Source organism: Schistosoma mansoni, chromosome 5, assembly GCF_000237925.1.
Source record: "Schistosoma mansoni strain Puerto Rico chromosome 5, complete genome".
NCBI lineage: Eukaryota > Metazoa > Platyhelminthes > Trematoda > Strigeidida > Schistosomatidae > Schistosoma > Schistosoma mansoni.
The window spans coordinates 4,544,151-4,563,144 of record NC_031499.1 but is presented as its reverse complement, the minus strand read 5'-3'; the positions used below and the strand labels follow the sequence as shown (position 1 = coordinate 4,563,144).

Sequence of the window (18,994 nt, the reverse complement as noted above, 5' to 3'; positions counted from 1 at the left end):
ACCTGGAGCCTTTGACCTAAATGTCTGATCTATAAGGCAGTGGAGCTTCGTAAGGAGATGCAGTCTCATGGTAACCGGTGACCAACGATTGGTTCATACGCCATTTGTTCCCTCAGGATACTGGAGCCCATGTGCACCATTGGTTTGGAATCAGGGTTTCCAACTTCCCTAGGTGGACTTTCCGTGTATACCAATCCGGTTAAAGCGCCGAACATTCGCTTTTCATCCTCTCGATTTCGTAAACAACACCCCCGCCACGAGAAGGCACTGTACTTCAGCTATTATTTAACATAATATAAATAAAATATTTTCGAGTTTATGAATCTATGTAATAATTCACTAATTAATCCCTTATAGTAAAAACAAGTAAGCAGACAACAATATAAACAAAACAGAATGTCCACAGTTTATCGGTTGACATAAACTGGATGAGTCATATGGTTTGTGCTTTTTATTTAGTACAAAACGGTAGATTAAACCAACGACAACAGCGAAAAAAAGTGCACTGAATAGGTAACTAATACATAAGATTTTTCTCAAAATATAAACAAACATGTTGAAACACATATCATGTTATTTTAGGTATTTACACCTATCAAATGCACATGTTTTCGCAATTCATTCAGAGAGTAGTAAACTACTAACAAAAAAAACTGAAAAGGAACAGCCTTTTACACAAATCAGTGTAATTTTTTTGTTTAATCTTTATTTTAATATTATGGAATAAGTTATAGTGAAAAGTAGTTTGTTACGATAATGATAAGACGTACTTTTTTTTGTACGCATAGTTCTGGTTTGAGCTCATGGATGGTAAGAGCTTCGGCTATTTTTAGGAGTTTAATACGAAGGGATCTCTTTCCAACGAATTTATTATCACGGAATTAGTACTTTAACAAAACATTTTCATATATATACGATTGTACAGCTTGATAATAAATTCGTCGAAAAGAGATCCCTTCGTATCAAACTCTTAAAAAAAGTAGTTTGTAGCAATAACCATAAGATGATGGTAGTAAAAGAAACAAAAACTAATGTATCATAGACATTATGTACAGTGAAAAATTATCATTCAGATATTTAGTGTGAAGACGAATAGAATGAGGAAAGATTTCATCCTACTTAGTTTTACATAATGGATCTGCATTAATAAATACTCAATAGTAATAATAATAATATACCAGCCAGATGGTGATCTGTTAGGTAATCTTATCAGTATTCTAAATTCAAGTGTTCATGAGATCGTTGCAATCCATATCCAGAAACCCCTGACCTATGGACACAAAATAAGTTTATACAACTTTCTCTCTCTCTCTCTGTATTGTCCATCTACATAGGTTCATCCAAAAGTGAACAAGTCTACATTCATAAATTTTATAAAATGTTCGGTTATTTGAGCGTTTTTGCACAGTTTTAATGTTCATCTATTTATTCTTACCTAGTTCTTTTATTATTAACTATTCAACTACATATATATATATATATATACTCTCCGTGAAGTAACTGTTATTCGTGTTGGACTTATTATCAAACCATCTTCTTAATCTTTAAACAACAATTCCAATTTTTCATCTATTAATTAATATCTCTAAGTATTTATCTCCTTATTCAACCCCCCACTACTACGTTTTCTAATTATTTTGCAGAGCACTGGTAATTATTTTCATAAACATTAGAATGTGTAGTGTTAGCATCTAGCAAACTACTAATTGCTTGGTATATTTTGTTAATATTGTTAAACAATGTGCAGGATTATGGATGCGCACTGCTGAGGAGTCCCATACTAGGACGACACGGTAGTCCAGTGTTTCCAATGGTGGTGTCTAACACTGATCGGTTCCTGATCTCAATTAACACTCAAGTATCCCCCAAAACCCTATAACTAAACATCCGGGCAGTATTCCAGCCTTCACACAAATCGAATGATGGAGTGTAGCGCATATGTATTCGGTGCCTACCTGTATCAATGTTTATGTGTTTAAAAAAAATAAATACTAAACATATATATCAAGTAATATTTCTTCGTTTTGATGGTCTCATTATACATTACACAAAGATTGCAAATGCTTTATTAAGACAACTGTGAAACAATTTATTGAAAAACAAAAAACAACAGTGAAAATATACGCACAAATTTGTCAATGTTTAATTTGTATAAAATCAAAATGACTAGTAAAACAGAGAGATTCTGGATCAAAGAAATTTTAAGAATGTTAAAGAATTTCTAGAAGCATGATATTTAAAATTAATCGATGATCAGTAGACACATTGATATAGTTCCAATCTATCAACCGATACGCTAAAGGTTAGCCAATCACATGATCAGAGTTCAACAGGAATGCAAGGACGAATAAAGATAACGAAACCTAGCAAGTCATTAACATGAACTGAAAAGTTCAGTTCTAAACGAAGTATCAGCTGATGATGTCTAGAACGACAATAAAAGTTTCATAATTAAACCATTTAACTTAGAAAACATAGAACGTAAAAGTTTGTAACTTCCGATTATTGATAATATTCAAGAAATGAAACAATGAGTATCTAACAGGATAGTAGGAGAAGTGAAGTTAGTTAAAATCATCATTACAAGTATAAGGAAAGTACATTATGTTATAAGATTATGATCTCAAGGTGATTTCACTTACAAACTAAATTGTCAGGTTGAAGAACATCAGTATACGGATACCAATCAAATCAATTAGGGATTTATTAAACACATTGAAAAAACAAATTAAGATTAACATTTCAGTTTTCCTTTATTAGTGTTCCCAGGAAAGAACTTATAGAGTCTCTTGAACATCACTGCTATTTACCAACAAGTAAGAAGTACTAAGGCACCCCCCATAAATGATCGAGGAAACTTCTCAAATTTTAGAGATTACCTATAAAAACAATACTTGTGTCAATATGAGATCAACAGACATGTCAGCATAGACTTATTGTATTAACCGATAAGCCCAATATCGATCAGTCACATCAGATCAGAGATCGGCCTAACAATAAAAATCCAAAGAGTCATGAAGAACAAGAATCGAACGGCAAACAAAGTTATAAATAAGGAATACTTTTAGGATTTGTGAAGTAAGTTTTACACACTTCACCTAAATTTAAAGTGTGAATGACACTGTTTAGAAAAGTAATGAAAATTTTTCAACTCAAACATTTGACCCAAATCATTCAACATTAACAAAGGAACTTAAGGCCTATATATCAAAGAAGACAGTGGAATTCAGTACCCAAAATAATTATTATCATAACATTGTACTACAAACTGTAAATAATACATAACATTCCCGAACAAGAAGTGACTAACGTAACTTAAAAGTCTAGTGGACAACAATTTGATGTTAGAAGCAAAAAGTGTTGATCGTCTTTGTTCTCAGAACAAATAACACTAATTTCATATATTTCCAAACATGGAAATTTAAGTTTACAAAAAAGACGTTAGGACAAGTGTGAAAAGTTTTCACCCATAAGTTTCTCTTTATTTATGTCATATGAAAAAAGCGATAAATTACACGAATACCTACCACGAACAATAAAAATGGTGAAATTAATGGATACATTGAGTGCATAAGTTACACTTTGAATTTTGGTAAACACTGGGAAAATCTCATTAACTAGATAAATGTACATGGGAAATAATGAAATACTATAAGGACAATATATACAAGTGAACCAAAATTATTTTCCATTAGATTTACCTTATGCTTTGGTCTAATACATACTCATATATCTATAGATTTATACTGAATAATTTTATTACGTAATTTGAATGCTTGACCTACTTCCTATATTGAAATATTACTTTAAACTGTTATTCTTGTCACCAATTGTAGTAGTAGTGTGGCGTGGTCTACTTATATCTATATAAGTAGTATATGGTGATGGTTAGACATAGAATGTATTTTGGCAGAAGACCGATAAGGAAAGAACTGAAATGAAGCCCAATTGGTAGGAAAATACATGAACAATGGGATTAGGGAAGATGAACTGATATTTACAGAAGGAACAGTGAAGAGTGAGACAATTGGTTGTTAATTTGCAAATTAACTGTTTGCTGTATGGTTATCAAAATGTAGTGAGATAGTCTGTAATTTGTACTTAAATACATTCAATTGTCCCATCAGTGTTCTTGTTCACTGCAGTAGTAGTAGTAATAATAATACACCTGTCATCGTCCTACTATCAATTTATACTGTCTAATTATTATGTTTCCTTATGCAATCTATTTTATTGTTATCATTAACCCATAAACTGTCTTCATTAGTTTGTTATTTTTCATATTTGCATATAAATATTAATGTAGAATTAGAGTAAAGCTTGATGAAAAAGATCTAGGTGAAGACAATATTGTTCCCTTATATGCATTGAAGGATTATTACAAAACAGACTATCAGATAACATGTACATCTATAAAAAATAAATGAAATTTCTATGTATTCTAAATCTAAATTGATTATGTCTCGAATAAACAAACCTACATTTAATCTTAGTTAAATAAACAGATATGTTATCACTACAAATCTTTGCAAATGGATACACATGTATTGTCATTATTAATAATGTCTGTATGTATGTGATAATCAAAGCTATATTGAATAAGAAATAGTATTTCCTATACGCACGAAACAGAAGAATAATCTGTATTAATTAATAACATTATAGATTTGAATATATAATAGTAGGAATTTATGAACTTGTAAGTCAGTTTACTAAGGTTTAGTTGTTAGGTGGTTGGAGGCAGTCAGCGGCTCAAATCACTTAGTGGTAGTGTCTCAGACTTGTGAGATTGGGTAACACAGATTCGAATTTCGCATGGAGCGTCGCACCTTTCAGTGTTGCAGGTATGCCTTGATCACGAAAGTATAAAACCTACACCAACCACTTGACATCTGAAAATAGTGAATGTGATGTCACATCACCTAGACTAGTGGCTATACTGCAACCTCATCTATAGAATTCGATCCAGTACAAAAGGACTGGATAAACATGACTACACATAGATCAGTCGATCGTTAACTAAGATTTAGTCTATAGGTTTATCAGTGTCGCTAGACAACAAAGGTATCGAATCAATCAATGGACTAGGGATTTTAAGTTTGTGAATACTCTCAACTATTTGAACATGGTCCAACAAAATAAACAAGCAGAATTTGAAGAGTAGTTCATTTTTTCTATGGACATTTATCAGCTTCTTATCAGTGTGAAAGTAGGATGAGTCATTAAACACTCAGAAAACCAAGAAAAGGGTTACGTATTTGATCTTGATCTGAAAATCCCCAGGGCTGAAGATGGCATTTCAATGAATATCCAGATGATGTAGAGTGACCGGATTCAAACCTATAGTCCAATGACTGAGGAATCATGAAATGAATGTAGATGATAGTTATCGAACTTGGATGATGTGGCTTAATATCGGTTGCAATAGCGCTATTGTATTCATTCTTTAACCTCCCTTTAAACCTAAAACTAAGTTTTTTTTAGTACTTTCTATTTTTTGACCTCATTTGCTTCTTTTAACCGACGCTGTGCAGTTGGATTGAAGTTAGCAGTGGAATCCAGTATGAGCATCTCATATCACATAAGACTCGTCAGCTGAATATACCCGCCTCTTAGTGCTGGTTTTCACAACAAGAACCGAATCCATTACATATCATTTTAAACGTCATCCAATGAGGATCCACATTTCCCAACAAGGACTGGCCCCAATTCAGCTCTGGATACTTACAACTGTAAAGCATGAACAATTACAAATATATATTTCTTACGATTAGCTTTCCATCATAATTGTTAAGTTACCGCTTTTTTGCCTCACATCTTTTTAGTTTCCTCGTTCTAGACAGATTGATATGACATGCAGCCACGTAAACTGATTGAATTATTTTAAACCAGTTTCGGTTCGGGCACCCGGGCAGTATCGTAGCCCTCACACAAATCAAATGAGATTTGTGTGGAGCAGATGTATCTGGTGCTCCTTTGTAACTCTTTCAACAGGTACGCAAGCTAACGATACTACCCGGTGGCCAAAACCAAAATAGGTGGAGCTGTGTTAGAACCTGAGACAAAGTGATTGAAAGTCGAATGCCTTAACCATCGAAGCACAGAACCCAAACCCTGACTGATACATATTCATGACATATCGTGAGTTGTTTGCGCATAACTGGCTTTAAGTATGTGTGCTCTGTTATTGTTTGCATTTGAATTGCAATAATCACCTAATTTATGGTCATTTCTATAATGCATGTTGCAATTATCCTGTTTTATTCTATTGTCTACCACTTGTATTTTTTTCTCCACTGATATGTTTCTTTTGGACAAAATTACTTTTTGTATTTTTTTCTCTTGGTTAATATTAAATGTTACGATTCCTTTTATATACGCATCTAATTTTGGTAATATAATGATAACGATCAGAATCGTCAGTCTGACTATTTTTACCTGTCCTTCTTATTCATATTCATACAAAACTTGTGCATCAATATTAGTACTCTATTGTAATAGTGATAATGAGTCATCTACCATTATTAGATGCTTCCTTTCAATGTAAGCGCGTTACAAAACAGTGAAAATTTCACTTTTCAAGTAGTTTACATTTGACAGTGGTAATATATATTTATAAATAATACGAGTCATATAATCTCTTGAAGCATCTCTGATGATCGTAAAAGCTATAGAGTGATATGATGGCCAAAGTCATAGAGCCCAACCAATGCCCTGGTACGGCCAGTGGTGGGGAGAGTCCACTATCTCCCGAAATGATCTTAAGTGGCCACGCCTGTATAGCCGTTGCCGGGGTAGTCCTACTCACTGTCTTGTTGTGTAGGGGGTGTTGTTGAAAGTGAGAGGACACAAAGTGAGTGACCGTCTGCATAATCAGAAGATCCTTCTCTATGAAAGAGACAATCTGAGGCCTGGTAGGAACATGTATCGGTTCAAGTTGTTAAACCTTATATCAGCATATTAAAAGAGGACATGCCCAAGATGGAGATAAAAGAAAATAATAATATTCATGGCAGTGGGAAGCCAATTCCAAGGGATTTGCTTTAAAAGGAATGATGGTGCCCACAGAACGACACAAAACCGGAGATTCTAGGCCATGTTATACATGGCTTAATTACCTATTAGGATCATCTTATTGATTAAAATGTGAATACCTATATTAATCGACGTAGATTGATCCAAAACAGTTAACGACTATGCAGGCTACCATGATGCATCTTTTAAACTACTCTTAAGTCAACCAACACAGTGTCATAGTAGGCAATTGATTGAACAACATGGTATAACATATCCTAGCCACTTGAGTTAACGGAATTTCGCAGCCTCGTTAATGGGTTAATCATTTCACCACACAAAACTATGTTGAATTTCAGAAGTACACAACTCAGTGGTCTCATTATGTTCCAACGATGCTTCAGAAACACCTATGGTTGAATATTTCCAGACAGAAATATATATGTATATACGCACACACTGAACGAATGTGTATCTAGCAACTCGTAAGAAAATGAAAATTTACCTGGAAGAAACAACATTAAACAAGACAAATTATCTTCATACTTATTTTAAAGATAATTGACGGAAAAAAAACAACAGATAAATATTGCTGAGAAAAGTTAAAATAGAGAGTAAGACAGATTGTCAGATACTTGCCAGTACTCACTAGAAAATAAAATGAACGCTCATTGACAGGTAGTTCTACATTTAGCTACTGACTCATCACAAGGAAAACAGAAACATATGATTTTTAGCTATTCATTTTCATTGACTCCAATGAAATAGACTGAAAATTAGTGAATTTTATAGGACATAAACTCAGGCTTTCAATGAGTTTCATTCCGAAAATTTAAGTCAATTTATGTCCACAATACAAGAATAAAAAATAACGAATCGCACCTAGTAAGATGCTTTTTTTCTAATTGAATTCACTGTCCACAGATGTTTGATCACAGAAGAGTGGAGAGAGAGTGGGAATGTGAATGCATATGTGGTGATGAGAATATAAGACTGAAAACAGGTAGGTTCTTTCATGTTACGAAAATAAGAATGCCAAAAGAACATCTGTTTTAGCACATTGAGATTTGATGATGAGGGTAATGATAGTAGATCTCAAACGCTAGTTCATATAAGTAAGAGTCTAGTATCTTTGACAGGGGAGGAAGGTATGTTGGTGGATGAGATGTAAGTCTATCATTGTGGTAAATAATAAGCAACAAGAAAAAACAATATACACTAGCCTGTGTAGACAAAAACATTTTAGAGTAATTGTTATGATAAGAATTGATGTACAAAGAGAAAACTTTAGATATATACCCAAAATGGGCAACTCAATTTAAGCGATACGTAAATATGTCCCCTAACAAGATGTATCTCTGGTAAAAATGAACAATATTATTGTATGATGTTCTTTTACAGTAATTCTTCAGTGAATAGCAAGTTTCGGGAAATATGTATTGTAAGTGCTTATGTGCTATCTATTTCGCCATATGATACTGAGTCAAGAAAATCTTAAGGCTGAGGGAAAAGGGCAGCATACATCACAAACTTTATATGTGGGTTGTTATGAAACCATAATATCAGCAGAAAAAAGACACTACTTTAAAACCAAAATAACGAATTAATGGACAATATTCAATCTAGTTAAAAAGTGTCATTTCATCAACAGATAAAAAAGATAAGTATTTCAAAAACTTACCAACTTATCGTAGGAGGAAGAGAATGACGCTTATTTGAAAAGAAACGTGCAATGCTGCTACTTAATGGTCTCCTTTGTAACACTGACACATTACAATTATTATTAGTAGTGGTAACGGTATTAGTAGTATTAATATCACCACCACCATGACATCCAGCAAGAACAGTGTTGATTGTAACAGGATTTGTTGTAATATGACTATTTTTCGGTAATGGGGGTATAGGTCCTAAACTAAGAACTTCAATAAGTTCAAGGAATCTCTGACGTTTTTGCTCTACATGAGGAGGTAATTGTATAGTGCTTAGATCCACTGACAAAAATGACTGGATTCCAGGTAATAAAGCTGTAAAAACAATTTTAGAAAAAAATAAAGAATTACTGATTAATAGTAAAGTAAAACTTTTATTTGATTAACTTAGAAATTACTTTTATAAAGCTTGAGTATTTTCAGTAAGCGGAACAATGAGAGACGATCACAAACAACAGAACATGAAGAATTCTCAGACAAGCCGATTAGATAATTCAATTTGAAATATCGTAAAAGTTAAACTATGTTAGGCTAGAAGTATGTATCAAATCCATTTTGTGTCCTGATAGGAGTATTAGAGCGGTTTCTATTTCTCAGCTCCCCATGACGTGGGAGGGTACTTTTTCAGGTGCCTGATAAGGAAACTGGGTCAAGAAAGGGTCTTAACAACCTGAGAGCGTGACAACATACTCCAAAGAGCAACTCCCTGAAGCCAGTTACATGGCGTTCTTGTGAGTAGTTTTTCGTGTGTTAGCATTATACTGTAAAATCCTTACCGCCAGCGTCGATAATTTAAAGGGAAAGTTAAGGTGTGTTATTTTTAGGAATGATCTTCTGGAATATCTTTCGTTTAGGGAAGGCAGTTTTGCTGCAGATGCTGGTTGTCTGAGGTAAACACTTTACTGCCGTCACACCTCTATACAGTCATCAGTGCTATATCACCCTCAGATCAAGAATTTATTACTTTTGGTTCCAACATCCCCAACCCCCCCCTACTCTGATATGATAGGACCTGAAGGAATGAGTTTTCCAGCCAGTATGCTTCCTCCATACAGCCCTTTTATTTTGTCGTTTATCCTTTTTCGATATTTTGTTTTTCCGATTGTCGTTGCTACCACAGTACTCTGATTTCTTTAATATTCACATTGTTAGTTTTGTTTCGTCATGTTAATTTGGTATGAGAACGGGCTAACACATTTGGTAGACTACGTTGGTTATGACCAATATATGCATGTATCACTTCTGATTTGAACCATGTTGGCGAATGTGAAAACTCTGTTTTAAAATCAGTAAAATTATTAGTTGTACAAAGAATTAGAATACAATGACACTACCTGATTAGCTAACTCTAGTCAAGCAACTACTCTATACTCAGGATACTTTTTTAAGTAGAAATATCACTTCCAAAAAGCTGGTTATTTCATGGCGTTATATGGCTTAATGAATCTACCAAAACACTGGTTAACATAATTCAATGAAAAACTGTTCTTTAGTCATTTGTTCTCGAGCAAAGCAATTCGCTTTACGCAAATAAACTCAAGAACAGTTTTTACTTGACTTGAGTTAACACGAATGTAGTTTTAATAGTCAAAGGAGTGTATTACATATATCAAATAACCATTATGATTTATGCTCTGCAAAATGGTAGTATACGTAACAACAGGTTTGTTTATGCACAAATTTAGAAAAAAAGTCTCGCAATATTTATGGAACAATGTCTACTACTAAGGGCAAACTGTGTATAAATTAATAACGATAGTCCCAAAAACCGTCTAATATTACCACAAATGTTGGTAATAATAGTAACATGATGGTGACGTTACCGAAGTTGCTACCTATGTAGTCTGGGTTTGTTAGTTGCGGTCCATTCAAGATATGTTGACCGAAACACTCGTTCCTTCAAGTCTTACTATATCAGACAGATGGGTTGGCGAATGAGACTAAAATAAACAAAACTCTTGGTCTGAGGGTGATGTAGTACTGATGACTGTACAGAGATGTGACAGCAGTGAAGTGCTTACCTTATACGACCAGTATCGATTATAAGAACAGCACACCTCAAGTCTCTCCACGGGTTTCCCCCACAAGCAGCATGACCTTAAAAGTCAGTCAGTTAGTCATGCGCAACGTAGAACCGAGGACATACATGTACTGACTCAAGTTGCCACACAATAATAGCACAGCAATGTGCTACAGTGCAAAGCATACTCAGAAAAACTATTTGCAAAACGACCATGTGAGACCGGCCTTAAGCAATCACGAGCCCAGGTCATTAAAACTACTACCAATATAATTTGCTCTTCAAATACCTCAAAAACAAGTATTCTCCCATGGTGTGGGCGACTGGGAGGTAGAAATCGTTCAAACAACTCTAACAGCATATGAGATTTAGTATATTAGTGGAAAAAAACATGTGCAGTAACTCATGAGAACATCGGTACTTTTGTATCGGAATGTTATGGAAGACATGTTTTTGGTCAGAAAAGTGGTTTAGAAAACAAAAACACTTCACCTACGTCATACTACGAATAAAAACCACCGGTAGTACCTATAAGTACTTTAGTATATTGGAAGCTGAAGAGGCTGAGTGTTCATTTTAAAGATGTCCGACTTCGCCTTCATGTGGTGATGTTTGTACAAGAGTAAGAGTTAAATCAGACATTCGGTAAGTCTCAAACACCTACGGTATTTCGAGTACCCTGGATTCAAATCGGCAAACTACGAGGGAATAAGTTACTAACCTACTTTCAGTAGGAACGAACCTTAAAAAAATATCATTGTTGCTTGCATCGTTATTGGACAGTAATTGAGCAACACTAGAAACTCTAGATGTAGACGGTTTTCTAACAGAACTGAAGCACTGTGAGTTGACTGCCATCAGCTGGTTCAAAAAGTAAATCTCGTGCCCGTTTATCTGGAAATCCTGACATTCATGTCCAGAGAACGCAGTGTCGATCACAGTCAGAGCTAAGAGTCAAGCAGGAATAATTGGATTTCCACTAGCAAGCATTCCTGTTCTGATAGGACAGGAGATTCAACCATAACAAGTGATTGGCCAAATTGGAAAATTTTCGCTGTCCACGCATGCATTTAAATCTATACTTGTTATCCCACGACTCAACGAGTACAAAGTTGGAGTATCATACAAACTTATTATCTTTTTGAGCCTAGACAACTGCATATATATTCGAAGACATATAGAAAGTTATTTACTTGTAGCTGCAACCAACACTGGACGTCTCGGTTTTTGTATTTTATAAGGTGGACTATGGAAAGACTGATAATAGCAAATAAAATATCTCCAGCTTCAAAATGAATATGAAAATATGCCCAGATAAACGCAATATGTGATGTCTGCTATCACTAAAATAGCAGAAATTGTAATGTATCGAGACGCTTAGGCCATATTACTGTTTAACACTCCCCTTCATATGAGAGAAACTAGCAAACAGGAAAACAGGAGTACAGATTATCATGATTTGAAAGCAGAATTATTTCCACAGTAATCCAAAGAACCGTGGGGTACATTTCTGATGCAATTACCAGAATTCCAAAGTTATTTTACGAAAAAAGCAACTTAAAAACAAGATTATAACTCTGTTTGTGAAATCTACCAACTGACTTACTTTCTATTACAGCCATCATAAGACGACAAAACCTTCACCGGCTTCAAATCCGGCGGTACTTCCTTGCTGCTGAGATTGATACGGGATAAAGGCTACCATGAAGGTCCCACAGTGTTAGAGTACGTCGTCTTTCGAAACTAGCCATACATTTTGCCTGGTGACAGGATGTAGAAGGAACGAATTGAATCCTTTTAATCTCCATACAATTTGGTAATGCGTTTGGCATGCAGTTCATGAACATTCAATGTCCAATAAGCTAATAACATAAACTACAGTTACTTCTTTGTAATATGATCTCATATAGTCGACTGGATGACATCCTCAAAATATTTAACAGATTTACACGTGATACCACACAACTTGGTCGCCAATTCCCGATGAATATGGGTTAACTAATCATATTTCTTGAGAAGGCGGGTTAGGTAGAAATTCGTGCTACCAAAGTGTTTGAGACTCAGCAGACGATCACAACCTTATCAGGCTAGCGACATTGTGAGTCATTTTGTGAGATCTCGCTGATGAAAAATAACTGAAGAATACTTTCAACATTATTTGACCCTTTGTTTTTCAGGCACTTAACTGTTCGGTATTCTCCACCAAACAATTAACAAGTTATATATGTGTTTGTCTAAGACCATAGTGCTCCAACTGCTCTCCCTTATCCGTCATGACTGAATCCCATCTAGATAACCAGAGAAACAGATAGTATAGTTGAATAGGTTCTTCGAGTAATGTTAGCGGACAAGCAACCTAGTAGTACTCATATTAACAGAAACTCATTAGACACAATCTTCACTAACTTCGGATTAACTTCGGAAACTCTGTTATTTCACCCTGGTCTTGAAGAAGAGAAATTACATCGAAACTTCTCAAAGAAGCATGAAAAGCGATCGTAGGATGGAGATTTTATGGAGCCAGAACCATCAAAGAGTAAAGCGATTACAATGAATGTCATTCAATGCTGCTCACTCACGAGGAAAAGCAGCGATGACAGTGAAATATGTTTCGCGAAATTTTCCAGTACATCGTAGAAAATTGCTCAGAGAAAGACTTGAAAAACAATCGCGCGCTATTCATAAAGAATAGTGGTATTTTTCCTCTGAGTAAATTTTATAGTATTGATCGTTAAATCAAGCATGAAGACTACTTTTATGCTTTGATCAAATTTGTACAAGTAAAGCAATCCCCAAGAGTTCCACTTTTTCTCTAGAGAAGGTTATCGGAGAGTCTTGCATTTCCCTTTATGCATATTGAGACCTACTGCTGCTGCTACACTGGTCGTTTTCTCCTGCATTTGTTGTTGCGTTTGTGATAGAAGAGCTGGATCATCTGCGAAGTCTAAATCATCCAGCTGCATCCTGCCTATCCACTGTATCCCGTGATTTCCTCCAGATGTTGACGTCTTCGTGATCCAGTCGATCACCGGGAGAATGAGAAAGGGCGAGAGTAAGCAACCTTGCCTAACACCGGTCTTTACCTCGAATGAGCCTGTGAGTTGTCCTCCGTGGACGATTTGGCAGTTTAGTCCATCATAGGAGTTCCATATGATATTGACTGTCTTCTCAGGCACGCCGTAGTGTCGAAGAAGCCTCCGTAGTGTCGTCTTGTCCACGCTATCAAATACCTTCTCGTAGTCAATAAAGTTGATGTAGAGTGATGAATTCCATTCGATTGATTGTTCCACAATGATCCGTAGAGTTGCGATTTGGTCTGTACACGATCTATCCTTACGAAATCCAGCTTGTTGATCTCGAAGTTGGGCGTCTACGGAATCCTTCATCCTGTTTAACAATACTCTGTTGAAGAATTTTCCTGGTATTGAGTGAAGAGTGTTGCCCCTGTAGTTATCGCACATGCTGAGATCACCTTTCTTTGGTATCTTGATCAGAAGTCCTTTTTTCCAGTCTATTGGTACTTGTTCTTCATCCCAAATCTTACTGAAGAGGATGTGTAGTATCTTTGCAGTTGCTGCTACATTCGCTTTCAGTGCAAAATTGGTATCAATGCGAGAGCGAAGTTGACAAGCCTTGACTATTCTTGCGTGTGCGTAAAGCATTCATAGGCTCCTAAATTCAAAGCAATCAAAGAACACTTTTACAAGTTAGTCTTAACAGAAAATCACCATGATGATAAAAGCATCAATATACAGTGGATTTAAAATTAAACAATAGACACCCAGTGCTACTCTAACGTTTTGCACGTTGTCGAGACTCGCGGTGGGTACTTGTCTGAAGATGAACTTAAAGAGAAGGTAAGAGGTTTGTGATCGGTAAAAAGCGTGAATTCTCTTCCTTCGATGGAATGTTGGAAATGCTGTACGGCACAATACATGGCTAGGAGTTCCCTACCGAAAGTGCTGTACCTAGATTCCGTGTCTAGCAACCGTCTCGGGAAAAATCCTAAAGGTTGCCAAGAGTTGTTAACCCATTGTTGTAAGACTCCTCCGATTGCTGAGTCGGATGCGTCTACGGCGATACTAATGGGCGTTTGAGTGTCTTGATGAGCGAGCAGGGTTTTCTTAGCGATATGTTCCTTAACAAACAATGTCCAGATGCTGGAGATGTGATTATCTGTCCGGACTTGCTATGAGACAATCATCAACATACGCATGTACGAAGTTGAGACCTCGGAAGACGTCGTCTATGAATCTTTGGAAGGTTTAAGCGGCGTTTCTTAAGCCGAAAGGCTGTTTAAATAGGCCATCGTCGATCGTTCGTTGACCTATCACCTCTCTCATCATTAACAACATGTCCGTCGCGGAACCATATTGCAGGTCGATAATGTTGAGTAATTGATCAAACCGTTGTCAATCGGTTAGATCTCCGCGTTTTAGGATCGACCATTTTAGTGTTTCATAAGGTTCCGGAACACCACTTGTAAACATACTAGGTGTTACGTACCTGTTAAATTCGCGCGCTAATGACTTAACTACCGCGAGGGATTGCGTGCGCGAGTCCGTGATTCCGTGCCCGCAAAAGCCAGCTTCTGTGTAGCAGAACCAGGCGAAAAAGGCGTTAACTGAATCGAGGGTGGGGGGATAGTTTTTAACTTAAATACCTTAGGTGTCTGTTCCGTCATAGTATTATTAGAACGAAAAATATATAATTAAAATATATCCCAAAAACTCGGAAAAAAAGGTATATCAAATCATCACATCACATAACAACAATGAAACCATCGGTACTTTCGAAAGCGCGTCTGGCGTGCAGCTGGTGATTATCAGTGAACTCACAACTGAAGATACGAACAGTATTGTAGTTTTACAACTATAAACCAGTAACACCTTCTATATTCGAAGCGTCCCCTAATCGGTTAAAATCAGAAGTCAGATGCGAAGAGATCGGAAAGATATATTTGATACGTTATCAATATATCGAGAAGAGTTTACTCTAATCTGGCTAGTGAACGTAGGAGCAGTGTCCCACGCCGAGTTGCAACGTGATCTGGTGCGGATGCATGACCGAAAGCCTTCAGTTAAACAAGTCCACTTAAACAACATGGTCAGCATCCAATGTCGAACACTTAAAGAGCTATTGATTTTGGGGATTTATTTACAGCTACAGATCACTCCCCCCTAGTGAGGTAGTGATGCCCCTAAGACGTGACCAGCCAGAAGTTTAAACCCAACGAGTTTGTCGTTGGTAAACACTCTTCTGATAGCTCGCTTCGTTTAGCAGCGTCTGGTCGTCTTTCCTTAAACTATGGGACCAAAATGTACAACATAGCAATAAAGAAATATAGTACAATGAAAATTTCGGCTCCGTGCGAAACTTCGTCGTTCTTCTCCAGCCGTTCTGGAAAAGAGGAAAAATAAAACGTGTGAGTGCATGTCGAAAATACACTCGTACTTGCGTAAGGACACAAGATGAACGGAAAAAAAATAAAATAACTAAAACACTTGCAAACAGCGTGAGAGCGATCGGAAAAAAATGTTTCTTTTTATATATGGAAAAAATTATAAATACGCTCAAAAAAATAAAAAAGTTTTGTTTTTTTTTATAAATAAAAAAATGGGCATATTAAAAAATTTTTATAATAAACAATCAAAGGGGAATTCAAGATAAAGCTTGTGTCCTACGTGCAATATTCGTTAAGATGTTCTGGAAATCTTACTCTTCTTCCAGAACGCGTTGTTTTAGGTTTATCTGTCGACGTTGACGAAGTGTCAAGTTGTGTGTCGGCTGTTGTGTGAGGTACTACGAGTGTAGGAGCCGTGTCGTACGATTGTACCGAAGAAAATTCGACGTAGCTAGGGTTTCCTTCTAAGTACGCTGCTTTTAAGCGATCGATACTGATGCTATCGTTCGTGCCGTTCTTATCGACTACATAGTACTTGGGTTCGCGCTGAAGAACTTTGTAGGGTCCTTCGTATGCTGATTCGAGAGGTCGTCGATGTGAGTCTGGACGAACGAAGACGTGTGTACTATGTCGTAACTCGGGTTGAACGAAAACATCAGTTGATTGAAGTCGAGTGTGAGCAGGTTTAACTGAACGCATAGCGTTTGTAAGCCTACTCGTGTAAGAGTTTAGATCCATGTTCAATGAAGAAGCTGAAGGATCTACGAATTCTCCTGGGAGTCGGAGTGTCGTCCCGTAAACGAGTTGAGATGCCGTGTATCCAATGTCAGCTTTCACTGCATTGCGGATACCTAGCAAGACGAGTGGAAGAGCGTCTGTCCACTGTGAAACGTTTGAAGCTGATAATGAAGCTTTTAGTTGTCTATGAAAACGTTCTACCAACCCGTTTGCTTGTGGGTGGTAGGCGGTCGTTCGGAAGCGCGTGATTCCTAACAATGAGGTCAGACAACGGAAATGTCCAGATTCGAACTGGCGTCCGCGGTCTGTGGTGATCGTGGGAGGGCAGCCGAAATTTGCTACCCATCGTTCGACGAAAGAGCGAGCCACTGTTTCAGCAGTAATGTCCTGTTGAGTCGGCTTCCGGAGAACTCTATCAGAGCCTCCAGAGGCTCATAAAGAGCCCCAACCAATCGGCGATTAATTAGGAGCTATGTTACTAAAATAAAGAGATCCTGATTGGCTGATTAACACACTGTTACTATGTAAACTCAAGGTCTCTTAATTACTATAAAATCCCTGTATTTTCTGTACATAATGAACCCTGTAGTAAAGTGCTTCTCTCATACTCGTGTCTTTTCTCTGGTCTTCAAGTCGCTGGATAGTTCTAGCTCGGGGGTACGGAACTAGCTTGGGGAAGCAAATATAGCGTTCACAATCGGTCAGACGTAACATGTCCTTAATCGGTACTGCTTCTGGCCATCGAGTAAAACGGTCTACGCATGTTGGGAGATAAGAGTATCCGTTTGAGTCGGGTAAGGGTCCTACCAAATCAAGATGGACGTGGTCGAAACGAGCGTCAGGGGTTTTGAAAGAGCCTAAGAGACATTTGTTGTGTCTTATGACCTTAGATTTCTGACAGCTTACACAGGAGCGTGCCCACTCCCTCACGTCTTTATTCATGCCAGGCCAGCAAAACCGTTCGGCTATAATTTTGACTGTTGCACGAGCACCTGGGTGAGAAAGATTGTGCAACGTATTGAAGACGTTGCGTCGATAATGTTTTGGTGCGATTGGGCGACCCCTACCTGTAGATGTGTCGCAAAGTAAGGTTTCCTTACCTGTTCCCATCTGCTGAATACTTAGCTTAAGAGTTGTCGAGGATAACTCAGCTGAAGATCAATGTCTTCTTTTTGAAGCTGAGCGAGTTTAAGAAGGTCGATTCCTTGGAAACTTCAAGGAACTTATTCGAGACAAGGCGTCCGCGACTACATTGTTAGCTCCAGAAATGTGATGTATGTCTGAAGTAAACTGCGAAATGTAGTCGAGTTGTCGAGACTCTCGCGGTGAGTACTTGTCTGAAGATGAACTTAAAGAGAAGGTAAGAGGTTTGTGATCGGTAAAAAGCGTGAATTCTCTTCCTTCGATGGAATGTTGGAAATGCCGTACGGCACAATACATGGCTAGGAGTTCCCTACCGAAAGTGCTGTACCTAGATTCCGTGTCTAGCAACCGTCTCGGGAAAAATCCTAAAGGTTGCCAAGAGTTGTTAACCCATTGTTGTAAGACTCCTCCGATTGCTGAGTCGGATGCGTCTACGGCGATACTAATGGGCGTTTGAGTGTCTTGATGAGCGAGCAGGGTTTTCTTAGCGATATGTTCCTTAACAAACAATGTCCAGATGCTGGAGATGTGATTATCTGTCCGGACTTGCTATGAGACAATCATCAACATACGCATGTACGAAGTTGAGACCTCGGAAGACGTCGTCTATGAATCTTTGGAAGGTTTAAGCGGCGTTTCTTAAGCTGAAAGGCTGTTTAAATAGGCCATCGTCGATCGTTCGTTGACCTATCACCTCTCTCATCATTAACAACATGTCCGTCGCGGAACCATATTGCAGGTCGATAATGTTGAGTAATTGATCAAACCGTTGTCAATCGGTTAGATCTCCGCGTTTTAGGATCGACCATTTTAGTGTTTCATAAGGTTCCGGAACACCACTTGTAAACATACTAGGTGTTACGTACCTGTTAAATTAACCCATTGTTGTAAGACTCCTCCGATTGCTGAGTCAGATGCGTCTACGGCGATACTAATGGGCGTTTGAGTGTCTTGATGCCCAAGCAG

The 18,994-nt window shown here is 37.2% G+C and overlaps 1 protein-coding gene across 1 annotated transcript in view; it reads right to left on the bottom strand.

Moving 5' to 3' along the window:
* Smp_145680 (hypothetical protein) overlaps nucleotides 1-12,365 on the bottom strand; it is a gene marked incomplete at both ends in the record, with an annotated part of 48,436 nt that extends 36,071 nt beyond the window's left edge. Inside the window, 2 exons of the mRNA XM_018797695.1 lie at nucleotides 8,696-9,038; nucleotides 12,350-12,365. Of these exons, the coding sequence (XP_018652712.1) occupies nucleotides 8,696-9,038; nucleotides 12,350-12,365 (359 nt within the window). The remainder of the gene's footprint in view (nucleotides 1-8,695; nucleotides 9,039-12,349) is intronic.
* Between the last annotated feature and the right edge of the window lie 6,629 nt (nucleotides 12,366-18,994).